This window comes from Rhinolophus hipposideros, assembly GCF_964194185.1.
Source record: "Rhinolophus hipposideros genome assembly, chromosome: 10".
Classification (NCBI taxonomy): Eukaryota; Metazoa; Chordata; class Mammalia; order Chiroptera; family Rhinolophidae; genus Rhinolophus; species Rhinolophus hipposideros.
Window position 1 is genome coordinate 84,216,762 of NC_138056.1, and position 27,536 is coordinate 84,244,297.

The 27,536-nt window shown below is 45.0% G+C and overlaps 2 protein-coding genes across 3 annotated transcripts; both read right to left on the bottom strand.

The window, feature by feature from the left end:
• Positions 1-267: 267 nt before the first annotated feature.
• ZPR1 (ZPR1 zinc finger) lies at positions 268-11,574 on the bottom strand. Of its 2 annotated transcripts, none has more exons than XM_081064383.1 (14): positions 11,137-11,574; positions 10,530-10,691; positions 10,078-10,168; positions 9,627-9,697; positions 7,994-8,080; positions 7,718-7,840; positions 7,335-7,382; positions 7,090-7,156; positions 6,616-6,686; positions 5,857-5,946; positions 5,271-5,381; positions 4,302-4,388; positions 2,259-2,324; positions 268-1,541 (listed from the first exon to the last, which is right to left on the bottom strand). In XM_081064383.1, the coding sequence occupies exons 1-14, from the start codon at positions 11,296-11,298 to the stop codon at positions 1,407-1,409; spliced, it is 1,371 nt and encodes a 456-aa protein (XP_080920509.1). In that variant the 5' UTR covers positions 11,299-11,574; the 3' UTR covers positions 268-1,406. The 2 variants fall into 2 exon arrangements, with proteins under 2 accessions (XP_080920509.1, XP_080920508.1); XM_081064382.1 differs by lacking the exon at positions 11,137-11,574 and adding an exon at positions 10,836-11,055.
• Positions 11,575-13,124: 1,550 nt separating this feature from the next.
• Positions 13,125-14,913, bottom strand: APOA5 (apolipoprotein A5; the record flags this gene model as incomplete). The annotated part of the gene is made up of 2 exons (XM_081064384.1): positions 14,604-14,913; positions 13,125-14,076 (listed from the first exon to the last, which is right to left on the bottom strand). Exons 1-2 carry the CDS (start codon positions 14,795-14,797, stop codon positions 13,125-13,127), a joined length of 1,146 nt encoding a protein of 381 aa, XP_080920510.1. The 5' UTR covers positions 14,798-14,913.
• Positions 14,914-27,536: the final 12,623 nt, after the last annotated feature.

Below are 27,536 nucleotides of genomic sequence, written 5' to 3' on the forward strand. Positions count from 1 at the left end.
AGATTGGAAATATGGAATGCTCAGAGTAAAGAAAGCAGGGGTGCAGAATCACAGGAGCCAAGAAAAGGGTTGAGAGATGATCCACTATCAAATGCGACAGAAATAAAGAATAGAGAATGAGAACATTTTCCAAGCCACATTTTCCAAGGAAAAATCCCCCTTGTGGCCTATGAGAATACTTTGAGTGGTGAAGCGCAGATGAGTGTGATTACTAAGTCATCTTCTACTAGGCAATTCTTCAGAGTTCAGTTTGCAGCACAAAGCACTGAGGTTTGCCATAGTATCAATCAACAGGTCTTTATTGAACAAATCCCTGCAGCCAGCTCTGTAGGAATCATCAGTGGTTAATGCAATGCAGAGCACTAGCTGGGCCAGTGCCCACTGGGTTGTGCTACTGGAAGCAGCCCCTCCCTCTCTGGTTGTATGTTTCCCCATTTGTAATTCAGAGTGGGAGCTCAAATATCTCCAACTAGCTCTAACATTTTTCAACGTTCAAGCTTTTGCATTTGCAGTTCCCTCTGCCTAGAAATCTTTTCCCCCAGCTAACCGCATGGCTTATTCCCTTAATTCCTTCTCAGCTTTACCTAAATGTCAAAATTATCAGCTTCTTAAGATGTCTTCCCTGACTACTCTATTTGAAGCACCTTCTTTGGCATTATTCATACCCCGTCCCTGTTTTTACATTCCTCTGTAACACTAATCACAGTATGACAGACTGTTTTACTTGTGAGTTTATTATCAATCCCAACCCCAGCCCAATGTCAATTTCCCCCACTACACTTTAAGTTTCATGAAAGCAGAGCTTTATTTTGTTCACTGTTCAGTGGTATACCGGGCAGATCTATACAGGAATGAATGAAATGCCAGCTGCAAATGACAGTGGAGAAAATTTTCTTCAGGAGGTTGAATTCTACCAGCATGATATCAAACAAGGACAGTGAATTCAGAGGTCAGTGCTGTTTGAAAGCCACCATTTTCATAAGAACTTCACCTGCGCTGGACTCCCTACCCTCAGAAAACTCCCTTCCTGTTCAAAGTCAGTATTTTATATACCCCAAGCCAACACCCAAACTCTAGCTGTAGCTGTCTTCCGTGTTCTTCAGCTTCAGAGTTCTAACCCTAGAGGGGAGAACATCGTGTGGATGGAGGACAAAGACTTGTTGGAAAAGAGTCAAAATGACACTCCCCATGGTTCATTTCCAGGTTTCTTTCCAAGCTGATTCAAAACTTCCAAAACAAAGTCAAATAATCCAATAGGCTTGCAGTTGCATCACTACCTGTTTAGAAAGTGTGCCATGAGCAAGGCCTGGTGGGGAGGACACTCCCAGCCTTTTCCAATAGTAATAAATAACCCTGCAGTCTGAGCAGCGCTGGCAGCTGGAGGCTGGCCAGGCAACCGCCCACTGCTACCGCTGTGGGACCAGGCCTGTCTCATAGCCCTCCGTCCTCATGTCATTTAGCCCTAGCTCCTCATTTTGATCAAAGGTGCGCTTATAATGTTCCACCTTCATCTCAGGATCATCTTCGGGTGCGTACACATTCTGCAAGGCCAAGGACAGATAATCAGTGCCTGTGCCATCCTGCTATCCTCCCTCCCCCAGGAGGCTTCCAACTCCCACCTTCCCAAGAACTCAGTGATTTTCTTATTCTCTAAGCACTGCCAATTCCACATGACTTGGCTCCACTAGTGAGAAACAATAGAGCCCACATGGGTGGGAGTGGGACCCACCAGCCCCAGGCAGAATTTGGAAACAGCCTACCTAAAATACTGTCTACCTGCACCTTCTTAGGAAGACTATAGCCATAGACTTAATCATGGAGAGACCTTTGAACAGTTTTGCCTGACCTATAACAACTGCTCAATAAATGTTAATGTTACTATCAATCATTAGACTATCTCCCCAGTCATCTTAAAGCCTTTCAATTTTCCTATCTTGGTCTCTGGACAAGGCATCATTTCTCCTGACTCCACAATCAGATTTGCAGAATGCAAACTCCATTGCCAGACTTACAGTAGTGAGAAGAACTAGACTATAGGAAGAAGGAGCCTAGGAGTGTCCTTTTTTCCCTCTTGACAAACAGTTACAATGCTTCCCACCTTCTCTCCTTTCTCCCTTATGTTCCAACTTCTGCTAAGAGGTTCCCTGATAAAGAGCAGTTCATTTAGAACCAAGTCTCTCCGTTTCTGAGGTAATGATACATATTCAAGGAAGGTCAGAAATATATCTCCATGAAATACCAGGGAAGGTCTACGGTACCTGCAAGTAGCTGTTTCCTGCTGGATCATTCATAATCAAATGGACCTTCATTTTACCCTCGAGGATCTAAAGGAGAGAGAATACAGTAGGTGAACTTTACATAGTAGGAAGAGGCTATGTCTGCCAGATGAGAACCCACCCAATTTACATTGCAGTATGCCCAAAAGTTTCACAAACTGGTGCAATATGGTACTTTCAGAAGTGGAGTGGAGAGTATCTAAAATAAGAAGGATTTAAAAATCTATTTAAGAAGCAACTTGACACCCCCAAGCTCATCTCCCACTCCAAACGGGCCAACAATTGCCCTTCTTCTATCCCAGTAGAAGACTGATTCTGTGGAGAAGTTACCCCAATACACTACAGACTGGGGATCACTGGGCCAGTTGAGAGCAAACGAATCAAGACAGAAGATTAAGTGAATGTACCCTGATTAGAAGCAGACATACATGCACCCTGAGCCCTCTTCCCACACTCAGCTCTCAGAACACTGCCAGCCGAACCTTGATCCTCAGACCAGGAAATGGAACACCCACTGATGAGAATCTGACCAGCCCACGAAGAAAGACCAACTGGAGCTCTCTCAACAAAACGGCTAAGCTAAATCCCCTACAATGAGTCCAATGTCAACAAGACTCACCCTCACTCAGGTTTTTTAGTCCTCTATTTTTAAATGGAAAAAGATTACCAGACATCTGAGCAAAGCCCCTAACACTAAAAGACAAAAAGTTACATGGGACAAAAAATAAAACTTAGAGGAAACAGAAACAATGCAAGGAAAATGAAGTGTCAAAAAAAAAAAAAAATCAACATTAACATTCTCATTAACATTAACATTCTCAAGTACAATACATCCTTAAAACAGGATACTATTTATTTTAAAGGCAGAGGAAGAATAGTCAAAGACCAAAGAAAGCTCTTAGAAAATAAAAATGTGTTAGCGGAAGTGAAAATCTCAATTGAAGAGTTAGAAGATTAAAAGTCCTAGAATAGAGCAAACACTAAGAAACTAGACAAAGGACAAGTAAATTACAGAAACCAGAAAGTCAGTCTAATATTCCAAAACACGGGGGTTTTCAGAAAGAACAGAGAGGAAGCAATCCTCAATAGAATAATTTTAAAAAGCTTCCTAACTGAGCCACATGACTTCCAGATTCAAAGGACCCATCAAGTGCTTAGCACAGTGTTTGACAATTGACCCCACACCAAAGCACATCCGAAATTTCATATCACAGGGGACCAAATAGTGTCACAAGAATAGGCTGGGCCAGCCCAGTGGCTAAGGTGGTTGGAGCACTGTGCTCCTAACACCGAGGTCACTGGTTTGATTCCCACATGGGCCTCTACAGCTACGATTGTGAACAACAGCTCTCCCTGGAGCTGGGCTGCCATGAGCTCTGGTGTGCTGCCGTGGGCTGCTGTGAATGTGAGTGGCCCACAGCCAGCGTGAGCAGCGAGCTGCCGTGAGCTGCTACGTGCTGCCAACTGAGGACTGGCGACCAACTCCCTCAGCTGGGGGGAGCGCAAGGCTCAAAATACCAGCAGGGGCCAGGGAGCTGTGTCCTACACAACTAGACTGAGGAACAATGGCCTGAACCGGAGTGGGGGGCGGGGTAGGTGAAAGAAGGGGGGAGAAAAAAAGAATAGGTCACATATAAAAGATCAGGGATCAAATGCCTTAAGATTTCTCAATAGCCAAACTGGAATGTGGAAGACATTAGTGCAATGTCTTCAAAATTCTGATGAAAAATTATTTCCATCCTAAAATTTCTATTCCCAGGCATTAATTTATGTAGAATAAGGAAATTTTCAGACATGTCCCAGAAATCTTACTCCCCATGCTCTTTCTCAGGAAGCTACTAGAGAAGATGATCCAACAAAATAAGGGAGAAAGCTAAGAAAGAAGATGACATGGGATGTCAGAAACCAGGAGAATCCCCAACATTGTTGGTTAAGTGTTTAAAAGGTGGCAAGAAAGGTTATGTAGCCTCTTGTTCACTGGAGCCCCAAGACCACACAAGAACTGACCGGCTCAAGTCGTCTCACCTGGTCCAACTTCTGGCTAAACGCCTGCAGTTTCTCCATCTGGTCAGGACTGGAACTGTCACCCAGTGTGAAAGGGTTCTTAGTCACCTGTAATGAATGTCATCCAAGCTGCTAGAATACTGGTTCTATGGCTCTATGTTTAATAGATGTAACCATAAACCTGCCAGAGGTGGAAGGCACTGTCTAGTCAGGGAAGCTTGGTTTCCATTTATCCCACACCACCTTTCTGATGTAGGAGCCACTCCTGAGAACATATGGATTAATCTGCCAAGATGACAACTGGCAATATGAAATAAACTTAAAAATGTTCTTACAACATGAGCTCTAGTCCTAATTTAAAGAAATGCAGAGTAACGTATAATTTACAAAGACAAAATGCCTGACAACTAAGAATCAATTAAAAGATTCATCAGGAGGATAAATATATGGGCCAAGTCAACACACACATATAGCAAGGGTGCCAAAAAAATGTATACACGTTTTAAAAGATGTTATCTATGCTCAAGCAGTAGTTCGCCATAATCGGAAGTGTCTGGACGCGGATGATAACCACTCTGAGCACCTCCTGTAATTGCAGAAGTCAAATGTGACTTAACACGCATCTTTTGTTATCAGTATATGTCATTACAATTAATAGTCTTTTCTTTTCTTAAAATGTGTATCCATTATTTTTGGTACCCTCTGTATGTCGGGGAGTTTTAGGTGCTTAAAGGACCCTCGTCCCTCATTTTATAGTGAAAATGAACACTACACAATATATCTAACATTGTCTCAGACATAAGGCCTGGGAATTTCCATTCAGAATTTCCCATAAACTTATCTTTACAATCCAAAATAATATTTAAGTCCCTTAAAGCAGCTTTAAGGCAAAGAAACTCCCAGTTATCAGCTCCAAAAACTACGGCATCTGAGCCCCTTCCCCACCGCCACACGGCTGAAGGAGCCGTGCACTATACTCAGGTGACTCACCAGCTCCCGGATATCTTTCAGCAGCCCCTCCAGTGTGGTGAACTTGCCCCCGAGGACAGCCATTCCCAGTTCAAATTCCAGTTCTGGGATTTCCACACTACACGTTTCTGACTGTGAGATGAAAGGTCAAATGAGGCTTTAAATCAGGGGCTGCTAGAGAAAGCTAACCAGAGTCCTCTTGCCAATATCATCAATAACAGTTTGGGGACAAAGTCAGCTATTCCAGTTTTCTGATTCTTCCAGTTAAAGCTAGACTCACTCTTATCCATGTGAACCAAAGGAACGGAACCAAACTAATAAAGGGACACTGAGTCATGGCTCCCAACTGTCAGGTATCCTGTCATCAGAGAGCAGACACAAGAGCCCTTCCAGACACTGCAGCAACGAGCTGCCAGGTCATCAGAAAGAGCCTGTGAGTCACCTGAATCTGCACTTCCTACGATGGATTAACTCTGCTCAGGGATCCATCCTCAAACCCGCGGACTTAAGGAGATGCCTCAGTCCGAGGACATAATTTAAGACGACAATTTCCCCTAGCTCGAGTCAAGTCATGCGAGGACAGTCACCTTCCCAAGCAAGCTGTTACCTTGAGCAGGTCTCTGGTCATATCTGAGGGGTCTGTGATGTGGAGGCTGATCCTGGTGCCCAAGGGTTCTACTGCTCCTCCAGACTTCACCTGTGTAGACGACAGGAGTCGGGGCAGAAGACAAGACTGCAATCCTCAGCCAGCGCTGGGAAACCTTGCAGGGTAGGCTCAGACCGCCCATCAGGCCCATTAACAATTACCAAGCACAGAGCCTTCTGAACTGATACACCGAGAGCTGGCCAGGAGCAGAGTGGCCATCACCCGCAGCCTACCAAAACTTACCCCAAATTACCATGAAACTTTGAATTTATCTTTTCAAAAAATGATTATTGGCGTTGAAAGGGACTTTCAACGGCATCCAACATGTGAATCCCCTTTATAATATTCTGGTTTAAGAATTTAAACAGCTTATGCTTGAATACACTCAGGGAAAGGGAATTTACAACCCTCCCAGGCAACCCATTCTATTTTCAGGCAGATCTAGAAAATTTTTATTGAGTCAAAATCTGCCTCCCTGCACTTCACCCCTCTGAGTGGGTCTCCCTGTTCCACACAACCAAGCTTTAAAATGTCTCAAATGACTTATGCGATCTCTAACTTTTCTTCTCTAAGCTAAATCCCAGTTCCTTCAAGGGCTCCTCACCCTACAATAAGACTAAGACCCAACCCCTACCCCACTCATCCCAAAGATTTACGAAGGATGAAAGACACAGGTTACCCTCAAGAGAGTCTTCTTCACAAACAATGGAGCCCACTTACCTCATTGGTCCGATGGCCACAGTTCTCGCAGTTCGTAGCCATGATGATAACCTCCTTAAAGTGAGGGATTTCTGGAAGATGGAGTTAAGGAAATCTGCTTCCAGGACACCAAGACCACCCTCTGGGGAAGGAAAAAATCCAAAACCCAAACACCAGTTGCTGGTCCCACGACTATAGGGAATACATCCCAAGAAGCACTCTAACTTAGTCCTCCAGAAGAGGGCAAGGTCGCAACTCACGGTGACCCATTACAAATGTTTGCAGATATGGCTTAGGCCACACACAGGAGCCTAGAGACCCCGGCTTAACTCTCTCTTTGAACACAAAAGCCAAGGTGCACAGTTTCATCAATGGCAACATCCTCATCACTTAGAATAAAACACGTGCTTTCCATGAAGGGAATACTCCTCAGCCTGAATACAATCTTCACGCCTGAGTCAGATGAGCAGCAATCCCTTGCCTGACGAAAGATACGAACTAGCTTCATGTTGGTCTGGGCTGGAGCATTGCATTCTGGGCAGTTTGTGTCGAACTGCAGCACCTGGAACACAACATGGGGATGTAAGGTGAGCTCTCCCAGGCCGGTGAGCCCTGTCAGGCTAAACACATTCAGGTGGTATGCTGCTGATTGTTGGTGTTGGTGGGAAGAGAGCCACTGAGCGGCAACAGTCTCAGCCCACAACTCTGCTCCTTCCTCCACCGTGGCCAATGTGACTCACTTCATTCCTGAGATCTTCCTCTTCTGGCTTCTTTTCTGGTGCCTCTGCCTAAAGTAGCAGAGATGCAAATCACATATTGGCACACATACTTCAGGCCTCCCCAACACCCTGCCCTGGAGTAAGAGAAAATGCTCTGGCTTGTTTTTGTCAGCTTGCCACTTCATGAGTTTAACAGACAAGCTAGAAAGCAAAGCCCAATCAAAGGAAGAACAGAGTTTAAGATCACAGCCACTGCCATCCTTTATTGTAAAGTTTACTCTAAGTTTTTGACATGAGCTGGATGAGAAGCACAAACATGCTGAGATAGGGTACACAAGACAGCAGCAGCAGCAAGTAAGTTTCCACTAACTCCAAGCATTCTCTGGTTTCCTCAGTCCACTTACCTGGAGCCCCAGCATCTCTTCCTGCTGTGGAGTCCGCTTATAATGTGTGATCACCAGGGCGTCATCTTTCCGGGGAACATGTGGGTTTTCCACAAAGCTATTCCCTGAGGGATCATCAATGATCTAACAGATGGGTAAAGAGTAATTACAAGAAGTTATGTGCGATCCTCCACCTACCATCAAACCACTCAGACACCACCGTGGAAAACTCCTGGAAAACTCTCAGTGGTCTCTCCTCCCCTAAATCTAGGGCACCTAGACTCCCTCAGTACTCACCAGAGTGAAAGGAGAGGCCACATGCTTTAGCTTTTTCAGTTTGACAATGAACTCATCAATTCTTTCAGCTATGGCTTCTTTATTTGCCTGACAAGAACAGAGAGTAAAAGCATCAGCCCTGGTGAAAGACCTTACGCCCCAACTCCCTGTCATGCCCACGTCACTTCCATCAGGAAGTCACCTGTCAACGTGAGTGGGAACAGAGCGACTCAGACTTCACATTAAGATGTAGCAAATAGTATGAAGTTTAAGGGTGGTGTCAGATGAGCCTCATTATCTCACTCACTCAACCATTTAGCACAGGCACTCATGCCAGGTTAAATAAATCAGAGTCCTCTCCATGGGGCTCCCCAGCTAGTTAGGAAGACAGATGACTAAACATGCAATTATATTATTTCTGTCATAATAAATATAAGAGAAAATGGAACACTCAAAAAGCACAGATAAATCCAAGAGGATTAGGAAAGACTCTTCAGAAGTAATGTGACACTGTTTGTCTGGGATGAGGCCTGAATATGCCCTGGGGGAAGGGAAGTGGAAAGGACCGTAGGCACAACGTATGCAACATACTGGAAGCTATAGAATCACTATAAGCTTCCCCTAAAAGTTGTCCAACACTCAGGCAGAGACAGTTCATCTACATTTAAAGCTGAACACTCTATTCAGACATGAGATCTGATAAAAAATGATGGTGAATGTTTAACTAAAAAAATTTATCACAGTAAAAGACCCATTGCCGTTAACCCCCCTCAGTATACTCCCCTTCGCTTTGAAAACACTTATCCCATCATTCTTGCCACTTTCTGAAGCAGTTCTGTAAGTCCTCTTTCACGAGTGTCTTTAGTTGCCCTGCCGTGGCTGCCTCGATGTCCTGAATCATTTTGACTTTGAGGAAGAACCAGAAGTCACACAGTGCCAGGTGCCAGATCCCAGATCCGGTGAATAAGGTGGATGAGGACACACCGTAATGTTTTTAACAGAAACTGCCTTTTACCAAAGGTGATGTATGACATGCATTGTCACGATGATGATTTAGGGCACACTTTAAAACACACCTTCTGTCAACTGTAGCTCACACCCGACTGACTGCGCCAAACAAGTCGAAACTTGTCACACACTGTTACTAAGGTTCGATATGCTGCTTCCCATATTGAAGATCCCTGCCTTTGTGTTGGATGGCACTTGGCAGCAGCATTCACCACAGTTCCTGGTCACAATGGAAGGGCTCCCTGTAACACATCATTTCTGGTACGGCAATTTCTGTCAAATAAAAACATTAGGGTGTGTTTTCATCTACCTCATTCACCAGATCTGGCACCATGTGACTTCTGGCTCTTCCCCAAAGTTAAAAGGACCATGAAAGGTAAACGTTTTGAATCGATTCAGGACATCGAGGCAGCCATGACAGGGCTACTAAAGACACTCATGAAAGAGGACTTCCAGAACTGCTTCAGAAAGTGGCAAGAACGATGGCATAAGTGTGTTTGAAGTGAGGAGGAGTGTTTTGAGGGAGATTAATGACAAATGTGTCTTACCGCAATAATTTTTTCATTTATTTAAACATTCACCATACTGTTTGATCACACCTAAGTAATTAATCCTTGAGCTACTGCAATCAGAAACCCCAGCTCACCCTTCGTGTAGGCTGATCCTGCTCCAGTGCAGAGATAGCGCGGCTGATCAATCCTTCCACGGTGGTCAGAGCTGGAGAACAAGAAGAAAGGACAGATGAGTCTCGGTCCTGCCGCCAATGGCCGTATGACCCTGGGCAATTCACTTGAACTGTCTGGGCCTTGACTTCATCTACAAAAGGAGGAAGCTGGGAACAAGGTTCCATTCAGCTCTAAGGAGGGTGGGGCTAGAACTCTGTAAGGAGCACAGCAGTCTTACAATCATTACTCTGTCAAGCTGTGTTGCCTACGCTTTCTGCTTATGTTAAAGCAATTAAGATCACCAGGATTATGTACACAAGGATTACGGGCGGCCCACACACAGCCGCTGGACCTGGCAAGGGGGGCTCTGCAAGGAACGAAGGAAGATTCCAATCAGCATAAACAACCCAGATGCGCTGACCTCACACTTACCTCCCTTCTGGCTAAAGGCAGGGATTTCAAAATCCAGCTCTGGGATCCTCACGGTGGCAGCGTCCGTCCTCACTATTTGCCTGTTCAGGTCCTAGGCAGGAAGAAAAGCTTTCAGCGCAGCGAGGCCCGCCGCGCGGCTGCTCCCGGGAAAAGCGGGCCGCCCGCCCGCCCGCCCGCAGCAGGCGCGGCCCAGCCGGTCCTGCTCGCTCCACGCGGGAGGGTCAGACGACTCCGCGGGCGCGTCTCCCCGCACAGCACCGCTCGTGGCCACCCCCGCGGAGTTCCCGAGCGCCGCCACCGGGCTCCGCCCGCCGGGGCACGACCGTTTCACAGGGGGAACAGGCGCGCGCACCGGGGAGGGACTCTCGGCCGCCGCCCGGACCAGCGCCCGCGCCGCGACCGTGGGCCACGCCCGCCCTGGGACCGCGGGGCCGGCCCGGGGCCCCGCGCACCTGCGGGGCCCGGACGGTCAGGGCGAAGCGCACGCCCTGCTCCTGGATCCTGCCTGCCGACTGGATCTCCGCGTTGGTCCAGCCGCAATGGCCGCAGGAAAAGGAGCTCACGATTATCTCTCTGAAGAAGGGGACCTTGGTGAGCAGCAGACGCGTCACGCCCTGGGGAGCACAAAGGAGCTAAGCAAAGAACCCGTGAAACCCCAGCTCCCCGTCTAACGAGCCCGGGCGGGCCTCCCCGCCGGGTACCCGGCTGGGCCCACCCCGGGGACGCGCCCGCCGCCCGCGGCGAGGCCCCCGCCTCACGTTGCGGTAACAATTCATGCACAGCGACTCGATCTCGGTGGGCTGCTGCTCCTCGTCCTCGGCGCTGATCGGCCGGAACAGGCGTCCCGGGGCGGGAGCCAGGGCCGGGGTGGGGGCGGGAGCGGCGGCAACCCCCGCAGGGCCCGGCTCCACGGCCCCGCTACCCGCCATCGCCACCACGCGCACTTCGGGCCGCAACTTCCGGCTTCCGGCCCCCCGTGGCCCCACCCCTTCCTCCGGCACGCCCTCCAGCTGCCGCCCCCTCCCTTTCTTAAAGAGGCCGCAGCCTCTGGGCCCTTACAGAACAGTACGTAGGAGGTTTCCCGGTTGCCACGATTGTAGGCTCTAGACTTCCACAGCCAGACGGGTTCAGGCCTTGCCTCCACCTCGCTTCAGGCGTCACTCCCCCCAGGACGCCCTCCCAGACCCAGGGCAGTGCTTTGCTCCTCCGCGATAGCTTCATCGCACAGGGTTCTAACAACTGGCCGTAAGTCTGACTGCAAGGGCCTTGATGGCAAGGGGCCTGGCTTGTCCCTCCGCGTCACTGATGAGGTGCTCTCTGACCTGGGCTTCCTTCGATCCGCTGTTGGACCACACGCCGCTTCGGCTCTAGTGCCTCAGTCCCGCAAGCACTCTCTCCCTTTCTGTTCTCAGCTCCTATTTCCTGTCTTCATAAACACTTGCCCAAATTCCAGCCTCAAATACACAGCCCTCGGTTCTACTTCCACCCCTCATCCCTGTCACGTCTGACCCCTCCCAGTTTCTTAACTAACCGCGGCAAACACTGTCTTTTGCGAGGGTAGATTTTCCCAGCACCTTCTCTCCCCAGGCACCTCCCTCCCAGTTCTGTCGCTAAATCTACAATGTCAGGGAAGAGAGCAGTCTGCGGCACGAAGGTGCCAGATTCACGAGGGGTGTGTGCTATGAGGCAGTGTGCAGGTGCCGAGACCCCGGTGCACAGCAGGCCGGGCTGCCAGGAGAGGATGCTGGACGGGACCTTCCAAGGGCTCTGCACAGGGTGTGTTTGCCCTCTTCTCTTCTCCCCCCTTCACCCACCCCCGATTTCAGAGTTCTCAGGGGATCTATGAGGCGCTTTGTTGCCCCCAAGTAAATCTGTATGTAGGGGACGGGGTTTTAAGAGTTTGGTGGTCCCAAGAAGAGGGTCAGTGTCATAAAAAGCGGCCATTCAAACTCCGAAACAGGAGAAACAAAGGGGAGAGGCCACCTCAGGAGCCCGCACTTCATGCATACTGTCTGTGATGAGCAGGCTGGTGAGCAACGTGGGGTGCAAAGGAAGGGTCTGTAACCCAGTCCCACCCCCCAGAAGTGATATATAGCCCTCATCTAGAGCAGAACACAGCCAGCATCAGGCCCCTCTAACAGACCTGCACTGGGAGGGGACCAGTGAGAAAAAACAGCAAGGGATTGTACTGGCAGATGGGTGTGCTTTGGAGGTAGTAGTAAGGGCACTGCTTTGAGACGTGTTTAAAATGAGAGTCACACCAGACAAATGAGCTTCCATTATAGGAATCTATATAATTAGAGTCAGAAGTCTAGACTTCAGCCTGGGAGTCAGGAGGGAGGGGTCAGAGATGGGGACGGCACACAGTATGCTCCCCAGAGAGTTTTAGAAGCCCCCACAGTTTGGAGGGCTTGGTCAGCTTTTCAAATGTAGAGCTATGTGAGGAAATAAGGCCTCTGCTCCCTCCCATCACAACTCCCACCATCTTACCTACCAGCATGAAAGCCAGCAGGGACACACACACACACACACCATCATCACATGCTGTCATATTTTCCTCCTTTCTCCCTTCTTTTCCCCCAACAGAAGCTGTTGTGACAGCCCTGGGGAGATATAGAGCTCCTCTCTCTGGACCTGCTGTAGCAGTGGCCACCAGGGGGCCAGAAGTGATCAGAGTCAAACTCTGGTATGGAGAGGCACAGGCTTCCAGCACCATGGCAACAGGCTTGCTCATCACTACCCCTCATAGAGTGCCTCTCTCCCTTCCTATTCCCGCCGGTCTCGAAATGGAGCAACTCATGAGGATTCCCAAATGAGCATGGGAAGCAGGGTTTGCAAAACCTGGTGAATGTAATGCATCCGAATTGGGGAATCGCAGGAGGCTGGATATGTAGGGGACAACAGCCCCTTCGGTGGCCTCACTATCCTGTGCAAGGCCCTCCACCCTCTGCCCAATAGGCCACTGTCAAGGACTGAGCCCTGCTAGGGACTCAGATCCTGGGCTACCCAGGCAAGGAGCTGGGAAGTGGACCTGGGCAAATAGACCCTCAGGGCTCCCCCAGATGGCCGAAATCATGGTCATGAAGGCTATAGTTTATGTCTTCCCACAGGTCGTCGAGACGGGCCTGCAGCCTGCTCCGGGCCTGGCTGCTGTCGGCGTGGAGGAACTCTGGGGCGAACGCGCTGTGGCCTGGCGGGGGCGGCGCCAGCTGCAGCTGGACCTCTTCCGTCTCCTGATCGATGGCGCGGGTGAAGGCGGCGATCTGCAGGAACGTGTCGTGGCGGAAAGCCTGGAGTCGCTGGCGCACCTCCTGGGACAGCACCTGGGGATCCCGGCCGGGCCCGTCCTCCGCGCCGTCCGCCCTGGCGCGGGCAAAGGCGCTGAGCTCTTCTCGCAGCTGGTCTAGGTTCTGCTGGATGTGCTCATGCAAGGCTTTGGCCTTGAGCGTGAGCTTGCGCGACAGCACCTGCACACAGCGGCTGAGGCGCGCGGGGCTGGCGGCCGCGTGCGGCGCCACCCTGCGGTGCAGCTGCTGCACGTGGTGCCCGATGCCTGTCACCAGGCGTTCAGCGTACGGGTGGAACAACGCTTTCAGGCGGCCAGTGTGGTGCACCACGCGGTTCTGCAGCTCCTGCAGCAGGCCGCGCACCTCATCCACGCCCCACAGCAGCTGGGCCTTGGTGTCCTCTCCGACCAAGGGCAACTGCTCCTGCAACTCCTGTACGCGCAGGGCCACCTGCTCCATCAAGTCCGTGGTGTAGGGTTTCAGCTGCCGCCTCAATCCCTCCAGGTTCCAGCCCACACGCTCGTGCACGTCCGCCATGTAGGGCTCCAGGCGCGCCCTCACCTCCTCCAGCTCCTCCTGCAGTTGCTGCCGCGTGCCCACCGGATCGTATGGAAGGCTGGGAGGCTCCCTCCTCTGCCCACTCAGAGGGCCCAGCTTTTCCAGGAACTTGTCCATATTGTTGAGGTCTTGTTCGAGGCTGTCCTTCAGTCTCCTAGGTAGGGGGAGACACATCCAGGCCATCAAACTGTCAGCCCCCATCATCGTGGGTGTCGCTCACTTACCCTTTGGGGAAACCAAGGATGTAGGGCGGTGGTGACCCCAGCGTCGGGGCTCTAGTCCTACCCTCAGGCCCATCATATCTCCTCACACAGGAAGTACAAACACATGGCACACGCAAATCCAGACCAACACTGCCCAAGAAAGCACAGATGCAACTGGACTCACACAATCCTTTCATTCTGGGGGCCGTGGTGGGGGTCCTCTCTGCTGCTCCCAGGTCCCACGCCTCCGTGGGTAAGGGGGCAGCCCCTACTAGAGAGATCAAGGCAGGTGCGGGGTTGTGGTGCTGCCGGCAGAGGGCGCTCATCAGCCCCGAAAGGACAGGACCGCGGGCAGAACTAGCACCGTTCTGTTCCATGGTCCCAATGGGAACCGTGGAGGTTGAGGAACAAGGCAGAGCATCAACCCACGGCCCTGCTGTCTCATCCCTTCCCCCCACCCCTTGTCCTGGCCACTCACGCAGGCTCCCGTGCCAGCTTCTGTCTCTGGGTCTGCTCCACCCTGCCTTTGTCCCCACTGCTCTGGCTGAAATAGTCCCAGAAGACTTTCTGTGCCTGGGTGGTTGACAATGCTGTGGAAAGGGATGGGGTGATTAGAAGCTGGGTTCCTTCCCCCGGGGTGCAAGGGCCCCTCAGTCCAGCCTCCACCCTCATCTCCACATTGAAGTCGGGGTTGGAGACCCACCTGAGAGGAGAGCCAGAGCCCAGGTCAGAACTGCAGCCATGCTTGCCATTACCTACTCTGAGAAAGAAGGTGAATGGAGGCCTGGTTAAGGTGAAGAAGCAAAGAAAGGAACATCTCCCAGGGGACTTGCCCAGAGGCCCATGCTCCAGGGGCAACCTGCACGAAACCTGTGAACTTTCCCGTGGGTGTAGGGAGCATAGAGCTGTTGGGGCTCAAGAGGACTGACCTAGGTGAGTTTGGCTGGGAGGAAAGGAGTGTCTTGCGGGGAGGGTCCTTTTTCACCTCAATCACATAATATGGAGTGTGGAGCTCAAATTGCTTTGTAAAGATTCCCCCACCACCCTCCCCAGGCCCCAGAAGAGCTCCCTAGGCTACATCTGCTTCCCATTTCATGGCTGGGAAAACTAAGGTACTCCAAGGGAGAAGACTCTGCTAAAGTGCTACAAGCATATGTCTTTAGTTCCCACCCCAGCTGCTTAGAGCCCTGTAGTCCCCTCCCTTAGGACTCTGACCTGCGTCCCTCTGCCTCAGCTCCTCACCTGCTCAGTTCTGGGCACAGAGAGCAGATATTCCGCTTTATACTCCAGAGGCCTGGGCCTCTGGCAACAATTGTTCTGAGTAAATATCACGTGGAGGTTCAAAGAAGGATGACCTCAGCTGCCTCCCACTGCTCCTCCTGTCCTTTCCTGGCACCCACAGGGTTAATGAGTGTCCTCCTATCAGGGGGCTGTCCCAGTAGAACAGGGCTTCCTGGAAAGTTTTACAAGGAGTGGGGCTATACTCTTCACCCAGTTTCCCCCAAATCTCATGACCTTCAACCTTCCCACTGACCTGCTGGCTGGCCCACTAATAGATACAAGCCTGTTTGTCTGCTGAGGGCCCCGCTCTTACTCAACGGCACAGAGGCACTGTGCCCCAACCAGACTGGGACAGTGTCCAGCTGCCTGCCTGAACCTGAGCAGCCCCTGACAGCTCTACCACAGGCTACTCAGGCAGCCTGGGAGAGCCAGCATTTACAGGATTAATAACCCTCTCCATTCCCCTTCATGAAATAATCTTGGAACAAGCAGGAAGTCGGATGGGGTGAAGATGAGATGATGAGAGGTAGAATATGAACCAGGGACTCCGGGCCCAAAGAATTGGGATAAAGGGAGGATTCTCCTCATGTGGAAAGGCTGAACTCCACCCACAGGGCCTCTGAGGAGGGGAAGCCAAAAGCCCAAACCATCCTCTGATGACATGCCCACTCCACATACTTAAACACACACATTCATAAACTCCTGCTTTTTGCTCCTAAATGTATCTTGAAAGATTCCCCTCTCCCTATTTCCACCACCAGTCACGTTACAGCCCCACTTGTCTCTCTCCTTGATCATATTGATGGCCTCCACCCAGCCCACCCCCTTCCCGTCTCACCTCCTGCCACACAAATGCCTTGGCATTCCCTGAGCATATCACTTCTTTCAGCACTCGGAGCCTTTGCACATGCTGTTCCCTCTATTTGAAATATCCTATTCCTCGGTGAACTTATATTCATTTTTTTCAGATTTAATTTGTATTCGTTAGGATTAGGCTCAGCTGCGAGTGACAAAGAAAGAAAGAAAGAGAAGAAAGAGAATACCACAAACAAAATGGAATTTTATTTCTCTCTCATGTAAACATAAACCAACCAGGACTCCTTCTGTCTTGTTGTATTATCATCTTCAACAAGAGACTCATGCCCAAGTTTCAGCTGCTCCAGCTCCAGTCATCAAGTCCATCTCAGAGCCAGCAGGAAGATTGAAAAGAAGGGCATGTTCACTCTCTTTAAAGACACACCCTAGACATATTTCTTACCAGTTTTACTGACATCTCATTGGCCAGAACATAGTCAGGTGGCTACACTTAACTGGAAAGGAGGCTGGAAAATGTCGTCCTTATTCTGGATGGCTATATTCCCAGTTTAACGGAGCTATGTTAGGAAGAAAAAAAGAATGGATTTAGGGGGACAATAGGTGGCTGTGCTGCACAGCTCCAATATCACTGAATGCCCTCTACTGCCTTCACCCTTCTCTGCTCTGGAGACAGACTGATTCCATATTAATCACAGTCTTATTTGCAATTAGGTTGGGGTCATGTGACTATGATAATTAGGTGAGCTTCCCATTTGCAGTCATTCACAGGTGAGCTTTTGAGAATCACTCCAAGTGCAAACTGTCATTCCCCCAGCCCTTCCAACAGTTTCACAAACCTTTAATGTTCTACATTAAAGCCTTTCACACTTGAAATACATAGAGTGGCTTCTATTTTTATCACCAAATCTAGATTAATAATAGATAGATATAAGACACACTCATACTTTTCTAGTTGATGACATCTTATGGTTTTCATTTTTTAAATGTTTTAGTTGGTTGGAGGTATTTGTATATGTGTATGTGTTATGTGTGTGCTTTGTGGGTGGAACCATTTGAAATAATTGTAGACAGCAAGACATTTCACCCTAAATACTTCAACATATACCTCCTAAGAATAAGGACACTTTTACATAAACACAATACCATTTATCACACCTACGAAAATTAACATAATTCTTTAATATAATCTAGTATGTACTACATATTCAAATTGCCCCAATTTTCCGCAAATGCCTTTTAATTACTGTTTTCCTTTTAAATTCAGAATCCAACATTTTTCATCTTGTTGTTATGCCTCCGTCACCTCTTTTCAGTTAGAACAGTACTCCCCAACCCTTGACACTGACTTTTTTTGAAGAGTTCAGAGATGTCTTGTAAAATGTTCTGGATTTGGCTGCTTCTCATCATTAGATTCAAGTTAAAGATTTTCGATTCAAATCATCGAATTTGAAACAAGTTCCCTAAAAGCTTGTACATAAGAAATCAGCTTATACATGTAGGTGGAATGATATAATTTTTTAATTGCTATTTTGCAATCCTCAGGTAATGTTGATTCAGGCAAAGATCATCAATGAATGCTAAAACCAATAGGTGAAAAATTATTGGGAAAGGATGGTCACATGCCTTCAAAGTATCACCCCACAGATTACTTATCAATTACTAAACAGTACAAAAGTCAAAACAATGGAGAACTCTGGTGTGTCACTTTAACCAAGTGATCAAACTTAGCATGACCAAATAGAGGGACAATCTGATATTTTGTGTCTCCAGATGTAATGCAATAAGAAGGGCCAGACAGCACTGATGAAGTATTTTGAACCAGATTGCTTCCACATGAACTTGTTTGTGCCTCCCATTTATCCACTCTTTCTCTGTTGCTTAGTGTCATGGTATTCGCAGACAGCTACATTTTTTGGAAGAGAGTTACCCACTTAGGATTTTTTTTTAATGCAAGAATTTAAAAAAATTAATATGCTGGTATAATCTGGATGTAGAGTAAAAAGAATTTTAAAATGTATGTTTGTGAGGATTAAAAGGTACCTTACTCTTTAATGAAAAGGCAGCAGTAGTTTTGGTATTAAACACATGAATTAAACAAGTGTACGAGGTGTGATCAAACAATACGGTGAATGTTTACATTTTAAAAAACTTATTACAGTAAAAGACACATTGCCATTTACCTCCCTTAAAATATTCCCCCTCACTTCGAACACACTTATCCCATTGTTCTTGCCCCTTTCTGAAGCTGTTCTGGAAGTCCTCTTTCGTGAGTGTCTTTAGTTGTGCTGTCGTTGTGGCTGCCTCAATGTCCCGAATCATTTTGACTTTGGGGAAGAGCTGGAAGTCACACCGTGCCAGATCCAGTAAATAAGGTGGATGAGGACACCCCATAAAGTTTTCATTTGACAGAAATTGCCATTTACCAGAAGTGATGTATGAGTATTGTCATGATAAAGGATAATTTATGGCACTTTGAAACACATCTTCTCGCAACCATAGCTCACACCCACCTGACTGCACCAAACAAGTTGAAATTTGTCACACACGCCTACTAAGGTTCGATGTGCTTGCCACTTCCCATATTGAAGATCCCTGACTTTCTGTTGGATGCAGGGCAACAGCATTCGGCAGCAGCATTCACCGCAATTTGTGATCACAACAGAAAGGCTCCCTGTCACTTATCACTTCTGGTACGGCAATTTCTGTCAAATAAAAACATTATGATGTGTCCTCATCCACCTTATTCACCGATCTGACACTGTGTGACTCCTGGCTCTTCCCCAAAGTCAAAATGACCATGAAAGGTAAACGTTTTGAATCGATTCAGGACATCGAGGCAGCCATGACAGCACAACTAAAGACACTCATGAAAGGGGGACTTCCAGATCTGCTTCAGAAAGTGGCAAGAACAATGGGATAAGTGTGTTCGAAGCGAGGGGGAGTATTTTGAGGGGGATTAATGGCATTGTGTCTTTTACTGTAATAAATTTTTTATTTAAATATTCATTGTAGTTTTTATCACACCTCATATGAATCTCAAGTAAAAACTCAATATGCACCAAGAACTCCTAGACAATCTTTCTCTTGTGAATGCTTTTTAAAGGAACATTAGTGACTTCTCCTTCTAAATAGTAAGTAAAACTTGTTGCAAATTTTTCGCCTTAAGGCTTCCCTGCCAATAACTCAAGTGTATGTGTAAACAGTGTGGCAGCAGGTCCTGGATTCCATCTCAGAACAGACTAGCGACATGGGTAGAATGTAGCACCTGTTTACTATGGATCTATTCTACATGGTTTATACTTCCATCACCAAGCATTAATGGAAGTCAATTAAAAAAACAAAAAAACAAATATGCATCTCAAATATACTTGAAAAATAAAGGGATTTATCTTTTTTTTAATTAAAGTTTATTGGGGTGACAATTGTTAGTAAAGTTACATAGATTTCAGGTGCACAATTCTGTATTACATCATCTATAAATCCCACTGTGTATTCACCACCCAGAGTCAGTTCTCCTTCTATCACCATATATTTGATCCCCTTTACCCTCATCTACTACCCTTCCTCCCCTCTTACCCTCTGGTAACCACTAAACTACTGTCTGTATCTATGAGTTTTTGTTTCTCATTTGTTTGTCTTGTTCTTTTGTTGTTTTTGGTTTATGTACCATATAGCAGTGAAATCATAGGGTTCTCTGCTTTCTCTGTCTGACTTATTTCACTTAGCATCATACTCTCAAGATCCATCCATGTTGTCACAAATGTTCCTATATTATCTTTTCTTACTGCCAAATAGTATTCCATGGTGTATATATACCACAATTTCTTTATCCATTCATCTATCAAAGGACATTTTGGTTGTTTCCATGTCTTGGCCACCGTAAACAAAGCTGCAATGAACATTGGAGCACACATGTCTTTATGTATAAATGATTGCAAATTCTTTCTGTAGATACCCTGGAGAGGGATTGCTGGGTTATATGGTAATTCTATTTGTAATTTTTTGAGGAACCTCCACACTGCCTTCCATAGCGGCTGCACCAGTCTGCATTCCCACCAACAGTGTATGAGGGTTCCTTTTTCTCCACAGCCTCTCCAACACTTGTTACTATTTGTCTTGTTGATGAAAGCCATTCTGACTGGGGTGAGGTGATATCTCGTTGTGGTTTTTATTTGCATTTCTCTGATGATTAGTGATGTTGAGCATTTTTTCATGTGTCTATTTGCCCTTTGTATGTCCTCTTTGGAGAAATGTCTCTTCAGGTCCTCTGCCCGTTTTTAAATTGGGCTGTTTGCTTTTTGTTGTTGAGTTGCATGAATTCCTTATATATTTTGGATATTAGCCCCTTATCGGAGGGACTGTTTGCAAAAATCTTCTCCCATTCAGTCGGTTGCCTCTTTATTTTGTTGATGTTTTCTTTTGCTATGCAGAAGCTTTTAAGTTTGATGTAGTCCCATTTGTTTATTTTAGCTTTTACTTCCATTGCCTTTGGAGTCAAATTCATAAAATGTTCTTTGAATCCAAGGTCCGTAAGTTTAGTACCTATGTTTTCTTCAATGCAGTTTATTGTGCAGATCTTATACTTAAGGCTTTGATCCATTTTGAATTAATTTTGGTACATGGTGACAGATAGCAGTCCAGTTTCATTCTTTTGCACGTGTCTATCCAATTCTCCCAGCACCATTTATTGAAGAGGCTGTCTTTCCTCCATTGTATGTTTTTAGCTTCTTTGTCAAAAATTATCTGCCCATTTTATGCAGTTTTATTTCTGGGTTCTCAATTCTATTCCATTGGTCTATGTGTCTGTTTTTCTGCCAATACCATGCTGTTTTGATTATTGTAGCCCTGTAGTACAAGCTAAAGTCAGGGAGTGCGATACCTCCAGTATTGTTCTTTTTTCTTAAGATTGCTTTGGCTATTCGGGGTCTTTAGTGGTTCCAAACAAATCTGATGCTTTTTTGTTCTATTTCTTTAAAAAATGCCTTTGGGATTTTGATGGGGATTGCACTGAATCTGTATATTGCTTTGGGTAATATGGCCATTTTAACTATGTTGATTCTTCCAATCAATGAACACGGAATGTCTTTCCATTTCTTTGTATCTTCTTCAATTTCTTTTTAAAATATCTTATAGTTTTCAGCATATAGGTCTTTCACATCCTTGGTTAAGTTTATTCCTAGGTATTTTATTCTTTTTGCTGCAATTGCAAAAGGAATTGTTTTTTTATTTATTTCTTTTTCTGAGATTTCATTGTTAGTGTATAGGAATGCAATGGACTTTTGTACGTTGATTTTGTAGCCAGCAACTTTACTGTGTTCATTGATTGTTTCTAACAGCTTTTTGGTGGAGTCTTTAGGGTTTTCTATATACAACATCATGTCATCTGCAAAGAGTAACAATTTAACTTCTTCATTCCCAACTTGGATGCCTTTTATTTCTTTCTCTTGCCTGATTGCTCTGGCAAGGACTTCCAACACCATGTTGAAAAGCAGAGGTGATAGGGGACAGCCCTGTCGTGTTCCTGAACGTAGAGCAAAGGGCTTCAGTTTTTCACCGTTAATTATGAGATTAGCTGAGGGCTTGTCATATATGGCCTTTACTATGTTAAGGTATTTTCCTTCTATACCTATTTTATTAAGTGTTTTAATCATAAATGGATGTTGTATCTTGTCAAATGCTTTTTCTGCATCAATTGATACAATCATATGATTTTTGTCCTTTATTTTGTTTATGTGATGTATCACATTGATGGATTTGCGGATGTTGAACCATCCTTGTGCCCAGGATGAACCCCACTTGGTCGTGATGAATAATCTTTTTAATGCATTGTTGCATTCGATTTGCTAGAATTTTGTTTAGGATTTTTGCATCTGTATTTATCAGAGATTTTGGTCTGTAGTTCTCTTTTTTTGTGTTGTCCTTGCCAGGTTTTGGTATCAGGGTAATGTTGGCCTCATAAAATGAGGGAGTACTGCCTCTTCTTCAATTTTTGGAAGAGTTTGAGCAGGATTGGTATTAGATCCTCTTTGAAGCTTTGGTAGAATTCACTAGTGAAGCCATCTGGTCCCGGACTTTTGCTTTTGGGAAGGTTTTGGATGACTGATTCAATTTCGTTACTGGTGATTGGTCTGTTTAGATTTTCCACTTCTTCATGGTTCAGCCTTGGAAGGCTATATGTTTCTAAGAACTTTTCCATTTCTTCTAGGTTATTGAATTTGGTGGTATATAGTCCTTCATAGTATTCTTAGATGATCCTTTGTATTTCCGTGGTGTCCGTGATAACTTCCCCATTTCTGATTTTGTTAATTAGTGTCTTCTCTCTTTTTATCTTAGTGAGTCTAGCCAAGGGTTTGTCAATTTTGTTAATCTTTTCAAAGAACCAGCTCTTTGTCACATTAATTTTTCTATTGTCTTTTTGTTCTCTATTTCATTTAGTTCTGCTCTGATTTTTGTTATTTTCTTTCTTCTGCTGACCTTAGGTTTCATTTGTTCTTCTTTTTCTAGTTCTTTAAGGTGTAACGTGACGTTATTTATTTGGGGTTTTTCTTGTTTCTTGAGATAGGCCTGTAATTATATAAATTTCCCTCTTAAAACTGCCTTTGCTGCATCCCCAAAATTTTGGTAGGATGTATTTTCATTGTCATTTGTTTCTATGTATCTTTTGATCTCTCCTCTAATTTCTTCTTTGACCCGGTCGTTCTTTAAAAGTATGTTGTTTAATTTCCATGTATTTGTGTTTATTCCCGCTTTCTTTTTGCAGTTGATAATCCAATTTCAAAACCTTGTGATCAGAGAATATGCTTGGTATGATTTCAATCTTTTTAAATTTGCTGAGGTTAGTTTTATGTCCCAATATATGGTCTATCCTTGAGAATGTTCCATGTACACTAGAAAAAAAATGTATAGTCTGATGTTTTAGGATGAAGTGCTCTATAAATGCCAATTATGTCCATTTCATCTAATGTGTCATTTAGGGCTGCTATTTCGTTATTTATTTTCTGTTTGGATGATCTATCCATAGCTGTCAATGATGTATTTAAGTCCCCTAGTATAACTGTGTTTTGGTCAATTTCTCCCTTTAGTTCTGTTAGTAGTTGCTTGGCATATTTTGGTGCTCCCTGATTGGGGGCATAAATATTGATGACTGTTATGTCTTCTTGCTGTATAGTCCCCTTTACCATTATGTCCATCTTTACCATTATGTCCATCTTTACCATTATGAAATGTCCATCTTTGTCTAATGAGGCTAGAGTTCAAATAACGGACAGGTTCCAGCAACCATATGCTATCTCCAAGAGACACATCTCAGCTACAAGGACAAGCATAGACTCAAAGTGAAAGGGTGGAAATTGACACTCCAAGCAAATGGTATCCAGAGAAAATCAGGTGTAGCCATAATGATATCAGATGAAAAGACTTCAGGGTGAAAAAGGTAATAAGAGAATAGAGAGACTTCAGAAGAGGCAATATTCAAAAGACAATGGCTGAGAAATTTTGAAAATTAAAGAAAGATATGACCTGAATCGTCAGCTGCAGGAAACATCCTGAGTCTTGGGTAGGCTAAATGAAAACAAATCCAAATCAAGACATATCATTGTGAATCTGCATAACATCAAAGATGCAGTATCTTAAAGTCAACCACAGAGAAAATACTAATTATCTACAACTGAAAAAATTAAACTGACAGCTGACTTATCAGCAGTATATGCTCAATTTACTGAAGGTAAATTAATGGCCAACCAAGAATTATATTCAGGTAAACTACTATTCAATAGTAACAATTTAATTTCAAAGAAGTTCTGAAGGCATCACTCACAGATCCTCACTAAAAAACATACTAAGGATCTGAAAAGGAAGCAGAACCCAGAGAGGAGTGGGATAAAAATGGACATGGAAGCAATGAACAATGAAATTAGTAAATGTGGGGTGGCCAGTTAGCTCAGTTGGTTAGAGTACGATACTCGTAACACCAGGTTTGACTGTTCAATCCCCATATGAGCCACTGTGAGCTGTACCCTCCACACCTAGACTGAAACAACTACTTGACTTGAAGCTGATGGGTCCTGGAAAAAGACACTTAAAATAGGTTTTTCAAAAGTTCAAAAAAAAGAAATTGGTAAATGTTTATGTAAATGGAAAAAGCATTAGTAATTTTATATATGGTTATATAAATATGTGTGTATACGTATTTAAACATATATATATTTAAACCGTATGAGATTAGTTTTTATAACTGAAAATTAGTCAAATATTGGCAATTTCATATGGTTCAACCTAACATAAAATATTTTTATATATAGTTTAGTCTGTCTTATTCAGTGCTGTATTTCCAGTGCTTAAAACATTGCTTGTCACATGGTAGGGGGCCTCCATAAATGTATATTGATGAAAGGATTAGTTTGGAGGAAGTGTTATAAATATTAAGAAACTAAGACAGTAGGCCAAGGTAGCATGGAAACTGGAAAAGGAGAGATTAAAATATTCTGTGGAATTTGCATTATTCAGGAAGAAGATAAGAATATTGATTATCGTTAGACTTCGTTAAGCCAAGCAGGAATATTAAAATTTTAAGGATAATCCATTAAAAGAATACAAAGAATGGACAACTTTCAAACTAGTATATGGGGGGAAAGGACTAAAGAACATCAGACTGAGTTCTGGTAAAGGATGGTAGATTGATTGCATGCATTAGCCTCTGCTCTTTCCTGAAATTCCAATACAATGAATGGCATTAAAGTGTAGTTTAAAACAAACCAAAAAACCCACAGAGAGAATAGGAGACACAAGACGTTTTGGAAGCTGGAAAGCCTACATATGGTAGTAACAGGACACACCTGAGAAGATAAATTTTAAAGCAGCAATGGAGAAAGCCAAGAAACACCCTGATTTGCACTACTGAAATCCCTGAAAGCTCAGACATTAGCAGCAACAGATTTGTCTGGAAGTGTGAGTGACAGTGAGGCTAAAACCGTGTCAGTTGTTCGAGCATCTGTTTGAGAAGCAGATATCCTCTCCAACTCCAGTCATCTGGGTTACTGTCCTTTCCGCATAGCAGCAGAAAAACAGAAGTTTATTCTCTGGAGAGGGTTAAAGAGTGGGTCTCTGGCCTGGGGAAAACAAAGTATTGCTGGGGGCCAGAGTTCTTGTACTCAAAACAGGAGGATTTAAGTAAAACTTTATATACTAAATTATCAGATGTTGCCCTTCACACACTAGCTTTCCTTTTGGCCAAAATGTTGGCCAGTTAGACTTTACCCTCCAGGAAGAAGATTGGAATATTCTTCCTGAGAAATGGACTCAAGGCTTCACGTGAGCTTTTTTTATTTCTTCTAATTTACTATGAAAATTTTCAAACATACAGAAAAGGTGAAAGAACAGTACAATGATCACCCTTGTGCTCACCAGCTAGGTTCAGTGACTGTTAACATTTTCCCCTGTTTGCATCTTCTGTCTCTATGTATGTGCTTTATACGTGTGCTTAACCGTTTGGAAGTGGCAGATAGTGTGTACCTCTCCTCTGAAGAACTTCAGCTTTATATCCTAATAAATGAGGACACTCTTCTATAAGACCACAATACTCTTATCATACCTGGGAAATAATGAGACAGGGATTGTAATAGTGGCACGAAATCGTCTATTTTGAGATTTGGGTCTCTGATATAACTCAATTTAACAAGTGTAATGAGGCAAAAAAGGGTTAATAAAATGAGCCTGAAGGGCGACTGTCCAGGCCTGCATCCCCTCCCAAGGAACCACCCAGGTTCATTCCCTAGAAATAAATCAAAGTTTTCAAACATCCCTAAAAAAAGGAAATAAGACCCTAACTGGAGTAATCTGTTTTTCGTTTTGCTTTTTTTAAAGATTTTATTGGGGAAGGAGAACAGCACTTTTATTGGGGAACAGTGTGTACTTCCAGGATTTTTTCCAAGTCAAGTTGTTGTCCTTTCAATTGTAGTTGTGGAGGGCGCAGCTCAGCTCCAGGTCCAGTTGTCATTGTTAGTTGCAGGGGGCGCAGCCCACCATCCCTTGTGGGAGTCGAGGAGTCCCGCAACCTTGTGGTTGAGAGCCCACTGGCCCATGTGGGAATCGAACCAGCAGCCTTCAGTGTTAGGAGCATGGAGCTCCAACCGCCTGAGCCACCAGGCCAGCCCCTGGAGTAATCTGGTTTTGATGCCTGCGCAAACTGCTGGAACCTGTCCATTATTTGAACTCTAGCCTCATTATAATACAATTAAAATAAAATGAACATTAAGTCTTGGCGCTGCCGTAGTTTTTCTGTACGCATTCTGGGTAAGAGCATTTGCAGAAAGAAACTAGTTATACAACCAACATATATCAATCAAATGACCTCAGTCTATACATCACATCCCCTGCTGTAAGGAAATTTACCTACCCTTTCCTACATAAGAAAAAGCTAACCTAAAGTTAGGTGCAGCTTTCTGCCCCTGCAACTTCTATGCCAGGATCTTTCTTCTTGAATATACTTTCATTAATCTTTTCAAGGCGGCAAATTCCTTCACTTTTTGAGAACGATCATGGGTTAACTCCAATGACACAACAAAGTGTAATTTAGCTTGAGACTTTTTGAAAGCTTTCTTTTCTTTCTTTGCCTTCTTTCTGCCAAACCTTAATAATTCTGCTTACTGGGGGAATTTCAATCGAAAATTCCACTACAAGCCAAAGCAACTTACATCCTTGTTAGAAAATATAAAACTTGAGATGAAACAAAGATTCGACGCAGCAGTTTTCAGCAGACTCTGCCCAGCCGATCCCTTCTCTTTAATAAATCTTCCTTCTGTATTTCTACTTGACTTGTGAATTTTTTCACAACCCGCGAGTGAGCAGCCACAACTGGAAAGTCAATTATAATTCCATAATGTCATCAAATATACAGTCATGCTTGAATTTCCCCATTTATTCTTTAAAAAGCTTTTTATTATTGTTTTATTTTTTTTTCTACCAAGAACCAGTCAAGGGGCAGCTGGTTAGCTCAGTTGGTTAGAGCGCGGTGCTCTAAACAACACTGCCAGTTTGATCCCCACATGGGCCACTGTGAGCTGCGCCCTCCACAACTAGGTTGAAACAACTTCTTGACTTGAAGCTGATGGGTCCTGGAAAAAAGTCTTAAATAAATAAAAGTTTAAAAAAAGAACCAGTCAAGTTTTGTGCATTGCCGTAAGTACTCTTTTATCTCTACTCAAGCGTTCCTATGTTTTTTCAAGTGACGTAAACTTTTTAAAAAGGCCAAACCAGTTGTTTTGTTAACTGTCCCATATTCTTAATGTGCTGATTGTTTCTTTGTAATGTCATTTAC